Consider the following 20,885-nt stretch of genomic DNA (forward strand, 5'->3'; position numbering starts at 1 on the left):
CACATCATATAGAACATATCATATAGAATATACTGTATCATATAGAACCTATCATATAGAACATACTGTATAATATAGAACACATCATATAGAACATACTGTATCATATAGAACATATCATATAGAACATACTCTATCATATAGAACACATCATATAGAACATATCATATAGAATATACTGTATCATATAGAACACATCATATAGAACATACTGTATCATATAGAACATATCATATAGAACATACTGTATGATTTAGAACACATCATACAGCATAGAACACATCATATAGAATGCATCATATAGAACACATCACATAGAATATACTGTATCATATAGAACATACTGTATCATATAGAACACATCATATAGAACATACTGTATCATATAGAACACATCATATAGAACATGCTGTATCATATAGACCATGTCATATAGAACATATCATATATATTCAGTCATCCATTTATATGCATATGATACAGTCTTACACTCAGCTGGCCCCTCCCCGGATTTTGTGTTAAACACTCTACAACAGCTTTCTTACTGTCCAACAAGCTTTCTCTGCCCTTAACTGTCTCCCGAGTGGCGCAGTGGTCTAAGGCACTGCATCGCAGTGCTAGCTGTGCCACTAGAGATCCTGGTTCGTATCCAGGCTCTGTCGTAGCCGGCCGCGACCGGGAGACCCATGGGGCGGTGCACAATTGGCCCAGCGTTGTCCAGGGTAGGGGAGGGAATGGCCGGCAGGGATGTAGCTCAGTTGGTAGAGCATGGCGTTTGCAACGCCAGGGTTGTGGGTTCGATTCCCACGGGGGGCTAGTATGAACATTTTTTACAAAAATAATGTAAGTCGCTCTGGATAAAAGCGTCTGCTAAATGACTAAAATGTAATGTAAATGTTAACATTGTTCTGAACACCTCCAAAACAAAGGTCTTCTGGTTTGGTAAGAAGAACGTCCCTCTCTCCACCGGTGTGATTACTCTGTAGCTCAATTGGTAGAGCATGGTGCTTGTAACGCCAGGGTAGTGGGTTTGATCCCCGGGACCACCCATACGTAAAATGTTATGCGCACATCTGCTAAATGGCATATTATTATTACTACCTCTGAGGGTTTAGATCTTGAGGTAGTCACCTCATACAAGTACTTGGGAGTATGGGTGGTTGGTACACTGTCCTTCTCTCAGCACATATTCAAGCTGCAGGCTAAGTTTAAATCTAGACTTGGTTTCCTCTATCGTAAATCGCTCCTCTTTCACCCCAGCTGCCAAACTAACCCTGATACAGATGACCATCCTACCCATGCTAGATTACGGAGACATCATTTATACACTGCTCAAAAAAATAAAGGGAACACTTAAACAACACAATGTAACTCCAAGTCAATCACACTTCTGTGAAATCAAACTGTCCACTTAGGAAGCAACACTGATTGACAATACATTTCACATGCTGTTGTGCAAATGGAATAGACATTATAGGCAATTAGCAAGACACCCCCAATAAAGAAGTGGTTCTGCAGGTGGTGACCACAGACCACTTCTCAGTTCCTATGCTTCCTGGCTGATGTTTTGGTCACTTTTGAATGCTGGCGGTGCTTTCACTCTAGTGGTAGCATGAGACGGAGTCTACAACCCACACAAGTGGCTCAGGTAGTGCAGCTCATCCAGGATGGCACATCAATGCGAGCTGTGGCAAGAAGGTTTGCTGTGTCCGCTACCAGGAGACAGGCCAGTACATCAGGAGACGTGGAGGAGGCCGTCGGAGGGCAACAACCCAGCAGCAGGACCGCTACCTCCGCCTTTGTGCAAGGAGGAGCAGGAGGAGCACTGCCAGAGCCCTGCAAAATGACCTCCAGCAGGCCACAAATGTGCATGTGTCTGCTCAAACGGTCAGAAACAGACTCCATGAGGGTGGTATGAGGGCCCGACGTCCACAGGTGGGGGTTGTGCTTACAGCCCAACACCGTGCAGGACGTTTGGCATTTGCCAGAGAACACCAAGATTGGCAAATTCGCCACTGGCGCCCTGTGCTCTTCACAGATAAAAGCAGGTTCACACTGAGCACATGTGACAGACGTGACAGAGTCTGGAGACGCCGTGGAGAACGTTCTGCTGCCTGCAACATCCTCCAGCATGACCAGTTTGGCGGTGGGTCAGTCATGGTGTGGGGTGGCATTTCTTTTGGGGGCCGCACAGCCCTCCATGTGCTTGCCAGAGGTAGCCTGACTGCCATTAGGTACCGAGATGAGATCCTCAGACCCCTTGTGAGACCATATGCTGGTGCGGTTGGCCCTGGGTTCCTCCTAATGCAAGACAATGCTAGACCTCATGTGGCTGGAGTGTGTCAGCAGTTCCTGCAAGAGGAAGGCATTGATGCTATGGACTGGCCCGCCCGTTCCCCAGACCTGAATCCAATTGAGCACATCTGGGACATCATGTCTCGCTCCATCCACCAACGCCACGTTGCACCACAGACTGTCCAGGAGTTGGCGGATGCTTTAGTCCAGGTCTGGGAGGAGATCCCTCAGGAGACCATCCGCCACCTCATCAGGAGCATGCCCAGGCATTGTAGGGAGGTCATACAGGCACGTGGAGGCCACACACACTACTGAGCCTCATTTTGACTTGTTTTAAGGACATTACATCAAAGTTGGATCAGCCTGTAGTGTGGTTTTCCACTTTAATTTTGAGGGTGACTCCAAATCCAGACCTCCATGGGTTGATACCTTTGATTTCCATTGATAATTTTTGTGTGATTTTGTTGTCAGCACATTCAACTATGTAAAGAAAAAAGTATTTAATAAGATTATTTCATTCATTCAGATCTAGGATGTGTTGTTTAAGTGTTCCCTTTATTTTTTTGAGCAGTGTAGATCGGCAGATAAGGGTGCTCTCGAGCGGCTAGATGTTCTTTACCATTCGGCCATCAGATTTGCCACCAATGCGCCTTATAGGACACATCACTGCACTCTATACTCCTCTGTAAACTGGTCTTCTCTGTATACCCGTCGCAAGACCCACTGGTTGATGCTTATTTTTAAAACCCTCTTAGGCTTCACTCCCCCTATCTGAGATACCTACTGCAGCCCTCAACCTCCACATACAACACCTGTTCTGCCAGTCACTTTCTGTTAAAGGTCCCCAAAGCACACACATCCCTGGGTCGCTCCTCTTTTCAGTTCGCTGCAGCTAGCGACTGGAACGAGCTGCAAAAAACACTCAAACTGGACAGTTTTATCTCCATCTCTTAATTCAAAGACTCAATCATGGACACTCTTACTGACAGCTGTGGCTGCTTCACGTGATGTATTGTTGTCTCTACCTTCTTGCCCTTTGTGCTGTTGTCTGTGCCCAATAATGTTTGTACCATGTTTTGTGCTGCTATCATGTTGTGCTGCTGTCATGTTGTGTTGCTACCATTATGTTGTCATGTTGTGTTACTATCATGCTGTGTTGTCATGTGTTGCTGCCATGCTATGTTATGTTATGTAGTGTTGTGGTGTCTCTCTTGTCATGATGTGTGTTTTGTCCTAGATTTTTATTAGATTTTTTACTTTTAATCCCCGTCCCCGCAGGAGGCCTTTTGCCTTTTGGTAGGCCGTCATTGTAAATAATAATTTGTTCTTAACTGACTTGCCTAGTTAACTAAAGGTTAAATAAAAATAAATATAGAACACATCATATAGAATATACTGTATCATATAGAACACACTATCATATAGAACATACTGTATCATATAGAACACACTGTATCATATAGAACATACTGTATCATATAGAACACATCATATAGAATATACTGTATCATATAGAACACACTATCATATAGAACATACTGTATCATATAGAACACACTGTATCATATAGAACACATCATATAGAATATACTGTATCATATAGAACACATCATATAGAACATACTGTATCATATAGAACATATCATATAGAACATCATATATAACATACTGTATCATATAGAACACATCATATAGAACATACTGTATCATATAGAACACATCATATAGAACATACTGTATCATATAGAACATACTGTATCATATAGAACATACTGTATCATAGAACACACTATCATATATAACATACTGTATCATATAGAACATACTGTATCATATAGAACATATCCTATAGAACATACTGTATCATATAGAACACACTGTATAATATAGAACATGTCATATGTTATTTTTGTTTCATATACATTTTAAAGTGAAAAATATGAGTCAGCATAATTATGTTGCGATGGAATTGCCCATTGCCAAGAGTATCAGCTCATGTGGTTCAGAATGAAAAGAAGTGCGTCAAGAGCACAGAGGCCATTTGGAATCAATTGACTCCTTGGATCTGGTTCTATAACTCTTCTAGCAAACCACATGCGGAACTCATCTCCATGAATTGGCACCAAGCCATCTTATTGGCTCTTACACCAGTCTCTGTTGTTCTTATGGTAGTTTGGTGCGTTATTGGGTGTTCCCATATAACAGTTAGAATCCTTCGATGATGTTCTGTGGAGCCATAAACTTAAAATACATTTCCTGAGAAGAGAACTCCATGTCTTCTCCACCCCTCTTAACCTCAGTCACTAGGGCCCAATCCCCAATCCTAACACATTGTCCCATCAATGCATGATTTATGCTTAAGTTTGAGTTACCTGTATCTCATGTTAGGATTCAGTGATCTGTATATACAGGACCATAATGAGACACAGATGTTGGAGTAGAGATGGTATAGAAGGACAGAACAGATGTTGGAGTAGAGATGGTATAGAAGGACAAAACAGATGTTCTACTGAACAGTGGCCGTAGGTTCTGAAGTGTGTGTGTGTGTGAGGTTTCATGGCATGGACATGGAAAGGTTAAGCACATGACAGCGTGTGTGTAGGAATGGTGGAAAGGCATGGCAGCTGCTGGTTGCATGCCCTGTGTGTGCCTCGGGATGTGCAGGGTTGGGAAGCGTGTGTGTATGGTGGTAGACCCTGGGACCCCAGAGGGAGGATATTCCTGAGAGACTAGAGGAGAGCAGGAGACGTGAGTAGGAGGAACACAGTGCTGTGTTTGTTCTCTCTCTCTCTCTGCAGGAATCTGCCCCCTCCACCTGCTCCACCACCACCCCTTTAAAAGGCTGGGGGTGCATGGGGAATCTGTGGGAGCAGGGTTGGTTTTGTGAACTGGGAAGGAAGGGGGAGTGGGTGCTGGGTGGGTTGGGGAGAGGAGATTGTCTTTAGGTAAAGGGGTTGGGATAGGGGGCAGGAGGAATGTGTTTAGGGGATAAGTCAGGGTGAATAGTGAGGCAGGGAGAAAGGGGGAGAATTCTCTGGTGTAATCCCTCTCCAAACACAGGGATCTATAGGAGGCTGTAGAATATATTATATATCAACAGGCTAAAGAGCACAGCTGGGGATAACTGTGTTATAGGGTAGAACCAGAACTGTGTCATAGGGTAGAACCAGGACTGTGTCATAGGGTAGAACCAGAACTGTGTCATAGGGTAGAACCAGGACTGTGTCATATGGTAGAGCCAGAACTGTGTTATAGGGTAGAACCAGGACTGTGTCATAGGGTAGAACCAGAACTGTGTCATAGGGTAGAACCAGAACTGTGTCATAGGGTAGAACCAGGACTGTGTCATAGGGTAGAGCCAGAACTGTGTCATAGGGTAGAATCAGGACTGTGTCATAGGGTAGAACCAGGACTGTGTCATAGGGTAGAACCAGAACTGTGTCATAGGGTAGAACCAGAACTGTGTCATAGGGTAGAACCAGAACTGTGTCATAGGGTAGAACCAGAACTGTGTCATAGGGTAGAACCAGAACTGTGTCATAGGGTAGAACCAGAACTGTGTCATAGGGTAGAACCAGAACTGTGTCATAGGGTAGAACCAGAACTGCGTCATAGGGTAGAACCAGGACTGTGTCATAGGGTAGAACCAGAACTGTGTCATAGGGTAGAACCAGAACTGTGTCATAGGGTAGAACCAGAACTGTGTCATAGGGTAGAACCAGAACTGTGTCATAGGGTAGAACCAAGACTGTTTCATAGGGTAGAACCAAGACTGTTTCATAGGGTAGAACCAGAACTGTGTCATAGGGTAGAACCAGGACTGTGTCATAGGGTAGAACCAGAACTGCGTCATAGGGTAGAACCAGGACTGTGTCATAGGGTAGAACCAGAACTGTGTCATAGGGTAGAACCAGAACTGTGTCATAGGGTAGAACCAGAACTGTGTCATAGGGTAGAACCAGAACTGTGTCATAGGGTAGAACCAGAACTGCGTCATAGGGTAGAACCAGGACTGCGTCATAGGGTTGAACCAGAACTGCGTCATAGGGTAGAACCAGAACTGCGTCATAGGGTAGAACCAGGACTGTGTCATTGGGTAGAACCAGAACTGCGTCATAGGGTAGAACCAGAACTGCGTCATAGGGTAGAACCAGGACTGTGTCATAGGGTAGAACCAGAACTGTGTCATAGGTTAGAACCAGGACTGTGTCATAGGTTAGAACCAGAACTGTGTCATAGGGTAGAACCAGAACTGCGTCATAGGGTAGAACCAGGACTGTGTCATAGGGTAGAACCAGAACTGCGTCATAGGGTAGAACCAGAACTGCGTCATAGGGTAGAACCAGGACTGTGTCATAGGGTAGAACCAGAACTGCGTCATAGGGTAGAACCAGGACTGTGTCATAGGGTAGAACCAGGACTGTGTCATAGGGTAGAACCAGGACTGTGTCATAGGGTAGAACCAGGACTGTGTCATAGGGTAGAACCAGGACTGCGTCATAGGGTAGAACCAGGACTGTGTCATAGGGTAGAACCAGGACTGTGTCATAGGGTAGAACCAGGACTGTGTCATAGGGTAGAACCAGGACTGTGTCATAGGGTAGAACCAGAACTGTGTCATAGGGTAGAACCAAGACTGTTTCATAGGGTAGAACCAGGACTGTGTCATAGGGTAGAACCAGAACTGTGTCATAGGGTAGAACCAAGACTGTTTCATAGGGTAGAGCCAGAACTGCGTCATAGGGTAGAACCAGGACTGTGTCATAGGGTAGAACCAGGACTGTGTCATAGGGTAGAACCAGGACTATTCTATTATTGAAAGATTCCCATGTGTTAAATAGTATGTAGCGTAGAATTGTGTTTAAAGTTGGAATGGGTTCCCATTTGGCAGTTCTGAGTAACTTGAAGAGAAAGGAGTGAAGGGATAGGCTACTTCATACTCTTTTCCATAGCCAACATACGTCACACTAAAACACACTTTCACACCTATGCTTATTTCACACCCAGAACACTTTAAACACACTGCATCTTGAAACACACATAAAGTACACTACTTCACACCTATGCTACCTTTTTATGCCAGCACATATTTGCACTGCTTGAGTAAACAGCAGGGGTGTTAGCACAGCTGCTGAAGTTTAGGGACCAACCAGAAACCGATGCGCGTCCCAAATAGCACCGTATGGACCCTGATGTACAACATGTGCACTATATAGGGAATAGGGAGCCATTTGAGTCAGAGAGTATGTGACTGTGGTTAATATCCACGGTCTGTTCCGGGCCTATAAAACAGACCAGCAGTGAGGCCCTTCAACAAAGAGTTCCAGTGTTCAGCTGCACATTAACAGGACCAAACACACTGGCCCACTTTGCTCACTAACTAACGTCACTGACGTTGGATCACCGTCAGGTCTCTAACCAGCTCCTTTTGTGTTGACATAAAAAGATTCTACCTTCCAGGCAGCTCCAGCGGTGTTCCAAATAGCCCATAAGATGACTGTTCAAAGACTGCATCGTGCTGGAGGCCCACTGTGTGTCTACTGTCCACCTGCACAACTAGCGACTAAAAGACTAGCTTTGTTGTCCAAGTGTGACAACCTACCAACCGTTTTGACTGTTGGCTCAGACTGGTGTAGCTCTAATAGCCTTTAGGTCAACAAGGTCAAGCCACTCAACAGACAATTTTAGGAGCATCCGTAAAGAGCAGCAGCTGGGTAGTTCCACTAATTTATAGATAATGTGGATGTGTCAGGCTCATCAGTTGTTTTACTGTTTGTGAACCCAGATGGTTTGAAGAGTAGTGGGATCTACAGAAGGGCAGGGCTCTGATTGGTGTCTGGGGTCCGATGGAATGGAACTTTTAACAGTCAGTCTGGCTCATGCAGGGTTTATGGAGTAGTATGAAGTTGCTACTGAGAGACCTGAGCCCTAGGACCATACGTCGGGACTACCGGCCGTGGTGACTCCTTGCTGTCCCCAGTCCGCCTGGCCTTGCTGCTATTCCAGTTTCAACTGTTCTGCCTGCGGTTATGGAACCCCTACCTGTCCCAGACCTGCTGTTTTCAACTCTTAATGATCGGCTATGAAAAGCCAACTGAGATTTATTCCTGATTATTATTTGACCATGCTTGTCACTTATGAACATTTTTGAACATCTTGGCATGGTTCTGTTATAATCTCCACCCGGCACAGCCAGAAGAGGACTGGCCACCCCTCATAGCCTGGTTCCTCTCTAGGTTTCTTCCTAGGTTTTCGCCTTTCTAGGGAGTTTTTCCTAGCCACCGTGCTTCTACACCTGCATTACTAGCTGTTTGGGGTTTTAGGCTGGGTTTCTGTACAGCACTTCGAGATATTAGCTGATGTAAGAAGGGCTATATAAAATAAAATTGATTGATTGATTGATTGCTACAAGACACTGATCTAAGGTCTGTTTTGTGTTTCTTCTCACTAATGGTTAAGGTTAGGATTATGGTGGGTAAGCTGATCCTAGATCTGTGACTACGGGCAATGTCTACCTAGAGCGAGTTTAAAGGATGCCTGCTGGGTTTATTTGGGCCTGTTAAAACCCTATGAGAGAGCAGCTATCTCTCTTCAGCCCCCATCTTGCTGAGTGAACACAATCTCAAGGCTAACCTTCTCTCCGTATACGTTTCTCTGAAGAAAAAAGAGAAATGGAAGACACTGAGTCACAGCTTTAGTCTCTGGGTCTTTCAAATGTGGAAACTTTTCTAGGAATCCTTCTACAGTGTTCATAATAAAGTTGGTGGAAAATGACTTGAGGGAAGGAGGAAAGTTACTGAAGGGATTGGAAGCTTTCTCCTGCACGGTATAGCAACTTTGAAAGAACTAGAGTAGAACCATGGTATTTTGAAATGTTTATACAAGATGTTAATCACTTTTGTCGTGGGTGCGTTGTTTCAATAGCCTGTCAGAGAATGTACAGTGCCTTCAGAAAGTATTCATACCCCTTGACTTATTACACATTTTGTTAAAGCCTGAATTCAAAATGGATTTAAAAAAATGTATATCACCCATCTACACACAATACCCCATAAGGATAGTTTACATTTTTTATTTCAATTTTATGTGGGAACATTCACTGTCTTCTTGCTAAGCAACGCCAGTGTAGATTTGGCCTTGTGTTTTAGGTTATTGTCCTGCTGAAAGGTGAATTAATATCTCCCAGTGTCTGGTGGAAAGCAGACAACCAGGTTTTCCTCTAGGATTTTACCTGTGCTTAGCTCCATTCCGTTTCTTTTTTTATCCTGAAAAACTCCCCAGTCCTTAACCTTTTCACACATACCAACAAACGGGTGTGATCATTCTACAGTGCTCCCTGCTGCGTAAGCTCAAACCAGTGTGATTAGAACGCTTATTTAGAATGTCCAGTTTCGATTGACGCAACAGTCAGCATTTGAGCTAGCAACAGTGTTTTTTCACAGAAACATTTTGCACAAACACAGTCCTTACAAAGTTATGTCCTGAATGTGACCAGTACATTTTTTGGATGCATGTTACGACAGCATACAGAATCATCTAAATCGAAAAATGTAGGCTACATTAGTCCTAGCGCTAACTGAGGAAAGATTGACTAACACAAGCGGTCATATTTAGATATTTAGATAACTCTCGGCTTTCAGAAACCACAATATGAAATAGCTAATAGCAATTACTATTTATAATACATCACATCACGGGTGAGCTCACCATTGATCAAAATAATTGAGTAAAACACTTTCTAGAAATCGAAAGTAATCCGACGATGGGTAGTTTGTGCGCGCCGCCATGTTAGTTTTTTTCGCCTCAACCAAAGATAATAAGAGGAGACAAGACGAGTTTGGTCTGTTTGCAGTATGCATGTTGACAGACATTTACGTGACACCCAGAATGCATTGTATAATTTCAACAAACATGGCGCCACACATAGCTGGCAAATAGCTTAGCATTAGCTCATTAAAAATCAATAGAACCTTCAAAAAAGTATTTTACACACATCATAGGTGTCCATTACAATTTATGCAATAATTGGAATGCATTATTTGTCACCAGTACTTGTGAATAAAACTGTAAATACATTATGCTCTATACATACAAAACATACAAACTGTATGCTATAGTAGAAACGACAACACGGTATACAGAAAATAAGGCACTAACTTTGATAGGAACGCACACATGTCCAAAGTTATTATTTGTAAGGAAAACAACAAGGCGATGCGAGCGCCAGCCAGAAAATGTTCCAATTCGAGCAAGACTGCGCAAATGTCTGCATACCTGATCTGCGGAAGCATTGATGAAGACGTGCTTGGGCTCTCCTCGAATAAATAAGTTTGTCCGGCTCAGTAAAGCCTCAAACATAAATTGTCCGCAACAGTGAAATGGGCTACTTCTATGTGAATTAATGAGGAGGCGGAACACACCTCAATTCAAACTGTTAGAAAATAAAACTTGTTAGAAAATAATTTGAAATTGAGAAGTTGAAACAGCCTATAACCGGTGCCCCCGCACATTGACTCTGCACCGGTACCCCCCCTGTATATAGCCTCCCTACTGTTATTTTACAGCTGCTCTTTAGTTATTTGCTTTTATTCTTTAAAAAATAAAAAATGCATTGTTGGTTAAGGGCTTGTTGGTTAATGTGGCAAATTTGATTTGATTTGATAATTAGCAGGCAGCGCGTGTTAACTGTCCTGTTGCGTAACAATCACATTTTGGAACAGTGAGTGCATTCTGACATCACGTCCATAAAACAACTCACGCTGGGGCGACCGTTAGAGGTATTTGGAACTCACGTGAAAAGGTTAACGATTACAAGCATACCCATAACATGATGCAGCCACCACTATGCTTGAAAACATGGAGTGGTACTCAGTTATGTGTTGTATTGGATTTGCCCCAAACATATCACTTTGTATTCAGGACCAAAGGTTAATTGCTTTGCCACATTTTCTGAGCAGTATTATTTTAGTGCCTTCTTGCAAACAGGATGCATTTTTTTGAATATTTTTATTCTGTACAGGTTTCCTTCTTTTCACTCTGTCAATTAGGTTAGTATTGTGGAGTAACTACAATATTGTTGATCCATCCTCAGTTTTCTCCTATCACAGCCATTAAACTCTGTAACTGTTTTAAAGTCACCATTGGCCTCATGGTGAAATCCCTGAGCGGTTTCATTTTACATTTACATTTTAGTCATTTAGCAGATACAGGTTTCCTTCCTCTCCGGCAACTGAGTTAGGAAGGACGCCCATATCTTTGTAGTGACTGGGTGTATTGCTACACCATCCAAGTGTAATTAATAACTTCACCATGCTCAAAGGGATATTCAATGTCTGCTTTTTAAATGTTTTACCTATCTACGAATAGGTGCCCTTCTTTGCGAGGCATTGGAAAACCTCCCTCGTCTTGTGGTTGAATTTGTGTTCGGAATTCACTACTCGACTGAGGGACCTTACAATTTTCTGTATGTATGGGGTACAAATCATGTTCAACACTATTATTGCACACTGAGTGAGTCCATGCAACCTATTATGTGACTTGTTAAGCACATTTTTACTAAGGGAAGGTATTTGTTTGCCTGGCATGGTCTGACTCGGCCTGGTGGGCTATTTGTGTGTGTGCGTCACCTGCCTGTGGTGTCCTGTGTAGTTTTTTGCCAGTTCTGGCGGGGATGCCCGGCGTCTCCCGGGGCACACAGGAAAAAGAGGGCATGCCTCCGGGCCGAGGCTGGGATGAGATGACTGCCGGATAAAAGAAGGGAGAACGAAAGAGCGTGGACAGGATGGAGGGAGGAGGACTGAGGGAAGAATAAATGACAGGAGGAAAGAGAGAGAGGGAGGATGAAAGGAAAGAGGAACCATGATTGAGGTAAAGGAGAGGGAGAACGGGGCCAATGTTGAGGCGAGCAGGGTAAAGGAGAGAGAGAATGGGGCCAGTGTTGAGGCGAGCAGGATAAAGGAGAGAGAGAATGGGGCCAGTGTTGAGGCGAGCAGGGTAAAGTAGAGAGAGAACGGGGCCAGTGAGGCGAGCAGGGTAAAGGAGAGAGAGAATGGGGCCAGTGAGGCGAGCAGGGTAAAGGAGAGAGAGAATGGGGCCAGTGTTGAGGCGAGCAGGGTAAAGGAGAGAGAGAATGGGGCCAGTGTTGAGGCGAGCAGGATAAAGGAGAGAGAGAACGGGGCCAGTGTTGTCTGAGTTAGAGTATGGTCATACATTTGGCAGGAGGTTAGGAATTGCAGCTCAGTTTCCACCTCATTTTGTGGGCAGTGTGCACATAGCCTGTCTTCTCTTGAGAGCCAGGTCTACCTACAGCGGCCTTTCTCAATAGCAATGCTCACTGAGTCTGTACATAATCAAAGCATTCCTTAATTTTGGGTCAGTCACAATGGTCAGGTATTCTGCCACTGTGTACACTCTGTTTAGGGCCAAATAGCATACCAATTTGCTCTGTTTTTTAAAATTATTTCCAGTGTGTCAAATAGTTGTCTTTTTGTTTTCTCATAATTTGGTTGGGTCTAATTGTGTTGTTGTCTTGGGGCTCTGTGGGGTCTGTTTGTGGACAGAGCCCCAGAACCAGTTGACTGAGGACTGTTCTCTAGGTTCATCACTCTGTAGGTGATGGCTTTGTGGTGAAATGTGTGTGCATCGTTTCCTTTTAGGTGTTTGTAGAATTGAACGTCTCTTTTCTGGATTTTGATAACTAGCGGGTATAGTCCTAATTCTGCTCTGCATGCATTTGGGGTTTTACATTATACACAAAGTATATTTTTGCAGAATTCTGCATGCAGAGTCTCAATTGGGTGTTTGTCCCATTTTGTGAATTCTTGGTTGGTGAGTGGACCCCAGACCTCACAACCATACAGGGATTGATGGTTTCTATAACTGATTGAAGTAATCTTTAGACAGATCCTAATTGGGATGTCGAGTTTTATGTTCCTTTTGATGGCATAGAAGGCTCTTCTTGCCTTGTCTCTTAGATCGTTCACAGCCTTGTGGAAGTTACCTGTGGTGTTGATGTTTAGGTTGAGGTAGGTATAATTCTTTGTGTGCTCTAGGGCAACGGTGTCTCGTTATAATTTGTATTTGATGTCCTGGCAACTGGACCTTTTTTGGAACACCATTATTTTTGTCTTACTTAGATTCATTGTCAGGGCCCAAGTCTGACAAAATCTGTGAAGAAGATCTAGGTGCTGCTGTAGGCCCTCCTTGGTTGGGGACAGAAGCACTGGTTCATCTGCAAACAGTAGACATTTGATTTCAGAGTCCAGTAGGGTGAGGCCGGGTGCTGTAGACTTTTCTAGTGCCCTTGCCAATTCATTGATATACACTGAGTTTACAAAACATGACATAGACTGACCAGGTGAATGCTATGATCCCTCATTGAGGTCACCTGTTAAATCCACTTCAATCAGTGTAGATGAAGGGGAGGAGACAGGTTAAAGAAGGGTTCTTAAGCCTTGAGACATGCATTGTGTATGAGTGCCTTTCAGAGGGTGAATGGGCAAGAGTTGTGTTAATACTATTGTAATTATTCTGCACCATAGCCTATTTACTGCCTTACCTCCATAACTTGCTACATTTGCACACACTGTATATATATTTTCTGTTGTATTTCTGACTTTGTTTTCTACCCCATATGTAACCCTGTGTTTTTTTATTTATTGCACTACTATGCTTTATCTTGGCCAGGTCGCAGTTGTAAATGAGAACCTGTTCTCAACTGGCTTACCTGGTTAAATAAAGGTAAAAAAAAAAAAAGACAAAAGTGCCTTTGAATGGGGTATGGTAGTAGGTGCCAGGCGCACCGGTTTCAGTGTGTCAAGAACTGCAACGCTGCTGAGTTTTTCATGCTCAACGGTTTCCTGTGTGTATCAAGAATGGTCCACCACCCAAAAGACATCCAGCCAACTTGACACAACTGTGGGAAGCATTGGAGTCAACATGGGCCAGCATCCCTGTGGAACGCTTTCAACACCTTGTAGTCCATGCCCCGATGAATTGAGGCTATTCTGAGGGCAAAAGTGGGTGCAACTCAATATTAGGAAGGTGTTCCTAATGTTTTGTACACACAGTGTATATGTTGAAGGTGGGGCTCAAGCTGTGTCCCTGTCTCACCCCCCTGAGGAACAAAATCTGTGTGTTTATTGCCAATTTTAACTGCTCACTTGTTGTTTGTGTCAATTTGTATAGCAGACCAAACCTTTTTTTGAAATCAACAGAGCATGAGAAGACTTTGCTTTTGTTTGTTTGTCAATAAGGGTGTGTAGGGTGTATACGTGGTCTGTCGTACAGTGTGAGGTTGGCGTTTGGATTGGAACAGTGAGGAGGCAATATGAGGAAGATGTGTTTTTTTCTTGCCCAGAGTGAGGCTTCTATTAGCAAACGTGAAGATAAGCCGGCGACTGTACAAGTATTAAAAAAAACAAATAAATAGGACGATGAACAAAAAGTAGGCCTAATCAACTCAAAAGAAAATCCAGGCTCAATAATTACACTGGATGAGCTACAGGACAAAATACAAACCCTCCAACCCAAAAAGGCCTGTGGTGTTGATGGTAACCTAAATTAAATGAGAAAATATACAGACCACAAATTCAAAACAAAAGTGGAGAAAAATGTTACCCCAATAATGACAGTGGAATCTGTGTCAACAGCAATCTCGGAAGAATCCTCTGCAGTATCATCAATAGCAGACTCCAACATTTCCTCAGTGAAAACAATGTCCTGTAATTATTGCCTGTTAACCCGGCAGCATGCTGATCTGACCCTGTTTGTCTGTCTCTCAAACAAAGTAATCACATGCTTCTTGTAACAACACCCATTACCCAGACTGCATCACAAACCCTACCAATTATATAATTGACAATCAACTTCAATAAAGGCATGAAAAGGTATACAAACACATTCAGGTAGTATATTCCACACGAGAAATATCCCCACATTATTATCAATAAATAAATGTTATTCTCATCAACCGTAAATCATCAGTGTCTGGTTATTCAAATAAGCATGTCTTTAGATTAGGTGACGGAGATGACATACGGTATTTTGGTTAAAAGCCTATTTGACATTTGCTCAGGATGTTGTTTTCACTGAGGAAATGTTGGAGTCTGCAGAGGATTCTTTCTGAGATTGCTGTTGACACAGATTCCACTGTCATTATTGGGATCAAATTTGTCTCCACTTTGTGGATTGGGGTGACCAGACCTTGGTCCCAAATATTGGGGAAGATGCCAGAGCTGAGGATAATGTTGAAGAGTTTAAGAATAGCCAATTTGAATTTGTGGTCTGTATATATTCTCATTTTGTTTTAGTTACCATCAACACCACAGGCCTTTTTGGGTTGGAGGGATTGTATTTTGTCCTGTAGTTCATCCAATGTAATTGGAGAATCCAATGGGTTCTGGTGGTCTTTAATAAATTATTCTAAGTTTAGTAAATTATCATGTATATGTTTTTGTTCTTGGTTCTTAGTTATATGTCCGAAAAGGTTGGAGAAGTGGTTTATCCATACATCTCCATTTTGGATAGATAACTCTTTGTGTTGTTGTTTGTTTCCCAGAAGTGATTTGATTCTATGGATTCTTCAGTCACATTGAGCTGTTTTCTAACATGCTGTTCCTTTTTTTTTTCTTAGTGTATTTCTGTATTGTTTTAGTGTTTCACCATAGTGAAGGAGTAAGCTACGTTTTTCTGGGTCTGTGTTTTTGGTTGGATTGTTTTCTCAATTTCTTTCTAAGGTTTTTGCATTCTTCATCAAACCATTTCTCATTGTTGTTAGTTTTCTTAGGTTTTCTGCTTGAATATTTAAATGTGATATGTTAGCTGAGAGGTCAAATATACTGTTCATGCTTCCTACTGCTAAGTTTCCACCTTCACTATAGCTGGTCAACATTTTGTCCAGGAAGTTGTCTAGGAGGGATTGGATTTGTTGTTGGCCAATAGTTTTTCGGTAGGTTGTGATTTTGCTGTGGTCTGATAGGTGTGTCAGTTGGCTGACTGTGAACGCTCTGAGAGACTCTGGGTTGAAGTCAGTGATGAAGTAGTCTACAGTACTACTGCCAAGAGATGAACTGTAGGCTGGTGTACCTACCGTATGAGTACCATTGACTATGTACAGACCCAGTTTGCAACAGCTGCTGGAATTGTGACCCTCATTTTTGCCTCATATGACATTACAGTAGGCTACCGGTAGCCTGTATCAATTACGCTTTTCAGACAATGGAATGTGGCCCCTTGAAAGCTCTACAACCTCCATAGAGGATGACCTTTCCTCACAGGAAGCGGTGCAGGTCCTAATCCAGGCACTTGTCATCTCCCATCTAGACTACTGCAACTCTCTGTTAGCTTGTCTCCCCGCTTGTGACATCAAACCCCTGCAACTTATCCAGAATGCTGCAGCCCACCTGGTGTTCAATCTTCCCAAGTTCTGGGAGGACCTATATAGGGTGTGGCCAGGGTTGGTTTGGAAGGGGTGTCAACTGGTTGGAGTGGGGATGTGGATAGTGATTAGGTTTAGGTCTAGGAGGGAGTCTGGCAGGTCTGGGTCAGGTGCTCATCTCTCTATTGCTCCTGTGTGAGGTGCTGGGGCTGCGGTTGAGTTCGATGTCTTGGCCTTGTATAGGTGTACCTGGTCGTAAAGGCTCTCCAAATCCAGGGTGGGGTGATGGGCCAGGTAAACATTGGTTTTGAGGCACAGTCACGGGAAATGCTTGTATTCACCCGCTGTATGATGACAGGGTGAAAGTATTTTCGTGGAGGGTGGAGATGACCACTCGTGTGGTAGAGAAAGTGGAAGAAGCTTTTTCAATCACTCCCTTGAGTGCTGTGGCCACCCTTTCCTGCTGGGCCCTCAGGTCGTTTGTGCCTGTGTGAATTATGATGTGGCTGGGGGACCCTAGTCGGTCCTCTGACCGCAGCTCCAGGGCGTGCCACGTGTTTGGAGACCACAGTTTAGCCACTTTGTGTAGGAAAGAGTTTATTTTCCTTAGCAAATTTCCTGTTTAAGTCTATTAGGAGACTGAAAAGATTTGGCATGGGTCCCCAAAAAGTTATACAGCTGCACTATCGAGAGCATCTTGATCGTTAGCATCACCGCCTGTTGTGGCAACTGCTAGGCATTCGACCTTAAGGCGCTACAGAGGGTAGTGCGTACGGCCCAGTACATCACTGGGACCAAGCTTCCTGCCATTCAGGACCTCTATACCAGGCGGTGTCAGAGGAAGGCCCAAAAAAGTGTCAAAGAATCCAGTCACCCAAGTCATAGACTGTTTTCTCTGCTACCGCACGGCAAGCGGTACCGGAGCACCAAGTCTAGGTCCAAAAGGCTCCTTAACAGCATCTATCCCCAAGCCATAAGACTGCTGAACAATTAATCAAATGGCCACCCGGACTAATTACATTGACACCCCCCCCCCCTTTGTTTTTACACTGCTGTCCTTGGCAGTCTTTATCTGCTGGTTGTTGTGTTGCTGGGTAGTCCTTGGCAGTCTTTATCTGCTGGTTGTTGTGTTGCTGGGTAGTCCTTGGCAGTCTTTATCTGCTGGTTGTTGTGTTGCTGGGTAGTCCTTGGCAGTCTTTATCTGCTGGTTGTTGTGTTGCTGGGTAGTCCTTGGCAGTCTTTATCTGCTGGTTGTTGTGTTGCTGGGTAGTCCTTGGCAGTCTTTATCTGCTTGTTGTTTTGTTGCTGGGTAGTCCTTGGCAGTCTTTATCTGCTGGTTGTTGTGTTGCTGGGTAGTCCTTGGCAGTCTTTATCTGCTTGTTGTTTTGTTGCTGCGTGGTCCTTGGCAGTCTTTATCTGCTGGTTGTTGTGTTGCTGGGTAGTCCTTGGCAGTCTTTATCTGCTAGTTGTTGTGTTGCTGGGTAGTCCTTGGCAGTCTTTATCTGCTGGTTGTTGTGTTGCTGGGTAGTCCTTGGCAGTCTTTTTCTGCTAGTTGTTGTGTTGCTGGGTAGTCCTTGGCAGTCTTTAACAGTAAGAGTCCTTTCCAGGTATTTTTGTCCAAATTCAAGGTTGTACGCTTGAGTTCCGTTAACACCATCTCTCTCTCTCTGTGTGTTTGTGTCCTCTAGACCTTTATATTGAGTTCTGTTAACACCATCTCTCTCTCTCTGTGTTTGCGCCTTCAAGACCTTTTATATTGAGTTCTGTTAACACCATCTCTTTCGCTCTCTCTCGCTGTTTGTGTCCTCTATACCTTTATATTGAGTTCCGTTAACACCATCTCTCTCTCTCTCTCTCTCTCTCTCTCTCTCTCTCTCTCTCTCTTTCTCTCTCTCTCTCTCTCTCTCTCTCTCTCTCTCTCTCTCTCTCTCTCTCTCTCTCTCTCTCTCTCTCTCTCTCTCTCTCTCTCTCTCTCTCTCTCTCTCTCTCTCTCTCTCTCTCTCTCTCTCTGTGTGTTTGTGTCCTCAAGACCTTTATATTCACAGATGGGGAGGATCAGGAGCTGAGGAGGAGAGCAGGTAAAACAATACACTCTTCAGGTGGACAATGGAAGTACAAATAGGAGAGCAATTATTGTGTCACTGTACCTTTGTGATTGATGTTCTTAGAGAGACTTATAATATGTTATCAGGCATATGTGCATTTGATACTCCGTTATAAAGGTCTCAGTAGTAAGATAAGTGGGCTCAGCACCGTTTCTCTTTCTCTCTGTCAGGTGCTAACGTCGTCAACACCAACTGTTCAGCAGTACACACGCGGCAGGCCCTGTGCTGTAAGATGTCTGTGGAATACGACAAGTTCATCGAGTCACAGAGGAAGTGAGTGTTCAGTCACACTTTACCTTACTGCCTGTGTAATCGGTGGGATTTGAACCTAGGTCTCCCACGGGAGAAACCCACGTCTTGACCATTACACCAAAAGGAAATTCCCTCTTGGGACGACCACTGATTTTGATGTCGCTGGCGGGGCTACCTCATCACGTGACCATGAGCAACCATGTCTGCTACACCTGCTATTCCCCATCACATTGCATGCTAAGAACTTAACTATAGATGAAGTCATTTATTATAATCGGCCAATAAGTAGCCAATTCAGAAGAAGTGAATGTTTTCTCCTGCCCTGATCAGAGACCTGAAGTAGTCCCACTTGCTTGGTGTTTAAAGCCCAGTGCAGTCAAAACTGGATTTTCTGGTGTTTTATATATACTGTATTTCCCATACTATGAGGTTGGAATAATACTGTGAAATTGTAAAATGTTTGAAAAGACTGCCTGAAATTTCAGCCTGTTTTGGTGGGATGGAGTTTTGGCCTGACTGGTGACATCACCAAGCGGTAAATTAGTTAATAGACCAATAAAAAGAGTTCCAAACCTCTCTGCCAAAAACAGATCGTTTTCAGTTCCCCTCCCAACTCGGACCACTCCTAGACAGTCCTAGCAACATTCTTGCTTGTGAAATGGCTCTTTGGTAAGAAGCTATTCTGGTTTCCCTTTGACCTTTTTAATTGAAAACAATCACAGTAAGGTACTTAATAGTTACCCAGAAATTATTTTATATTGAGATAAAAACGGCTGCATCGGACCTTTAACCCTGCTGCCTTTGTCAAGAGTACTGAGCCCCCCAGTTTCAGCAGACTGCCTGTCTTATGTAAAGAAATACAGCTATTTCTTTACTGCTGAGATGAGGCCTTTTTTGAGAGTACATCTCACACATAGACATACATTGTATATACAAAAGTATGTGGACACCCCTTCAAATTAGTGGATTCAGCTATTTCAGCCACACCCATTGCTGACAGGTGTATAAAATCGAGCACCCACTGCTAGAGCTGCCCCGGTCAACTGTAAGTGCTGTTATTGTGAAGTGGAAACGTCTAGGAGCAACAACGGCTCAGCCGCAAAGTGGTAGGCCACACAAGCTCACAGAACAGGACCGCCGAGTGCTGAAGCGCTTAGCTCGTAAAAAATAATCTGTCCTCGGTTGCAACACTCACTACCGAGTTCCAAACTGCCTCTGGAAGCAACATCGGCACAATAATTGTTTGTTGGGAGCTTCATGAAATGGGTTTCCATGGCCGAGCAGCCGCACACAAGTCTAAGATCACCATGCGCAATGCTAAGCGTCGGCTAGAGTGGTGTAAAGCTCGCCACCATTGGACTTTGGAGCAGTGGAAACATGATCTCTGGAGTGATGAATCACACTTCACCATCTAGCAATCCGACGGACGAATCTGGGTTTGGTGGATGCCAGGAGAATGCTACCTGCCCCAATGCATAGTGCCGACTGTAGAGTTTGGTGGAGGAGGAATAATGGTCTGGGGCTGTTTTTCATTGTTCGGGCTAGGCCCCTTAGTTCCAGTGAAGGGAAATCTTAACGCTACAGCATACAATGACATTTTAGACGATTCTGTGCTGTCACGCTTGTTGAATGACGGGTCAGACCAAGGCGCAGCGTGATATGCATACATGTTTATTTTAACTGAATAAACACCACGACAAAACAATAAATGAAACGAAACGTGAAGTCCAAGGTAGTACAGAAAACAAACCTTACACGGAACAAGATCCCACAACTAGACAGTGCCAATAGGCTGCTTAAGTATGGGCCCCAATCAGAGACAACGAGCGACAGCTGCCTCTGATTGAGAACCACAC

The 20,885-nt window shown here is 43.8% G+C and overlaps 1 protein-coding gene across 1 annotated transcript in view; it reads left to right on the top strand.

Annotated features, from left to right (window-relative positions):
• LOC311135023 (beta-1,3-N-acetylglucosaminyltransferase radical fringe-like) overlaps positions 1–20,885 on the top strand; it is a 33,244-nt gene that overhangs the window by 2,414 nt on the left and 9,945 nt on the right. Inside the window, exons 3-4 of the mRNA XM_084168867.1 lie at positions 18,702–18,750; positions 18,948–19,050. Coding sequence (XP_084024993.1) covers positions 18,702–18,750; positions 18,948–19,050 — 152 coding nt within the window. The remainder of the gene's footprint in view (positions 1–18,701; positions 18,751–18,947; positions 19,051–20,885) is intronic.

This window comes from Coregonus lavaretus (genome assembly GCF_964263955.1).
Source record: "Coregonus lavaretus genome assembly, chromosome: 1".
In the NCBI taxonomy this organism is placed as follows: Eukaryota; Metazoa; Chordata; class Actinopteri; order Salmoniformes; family Salmonidae; genus Coregonus; species Coregonus lavaretus.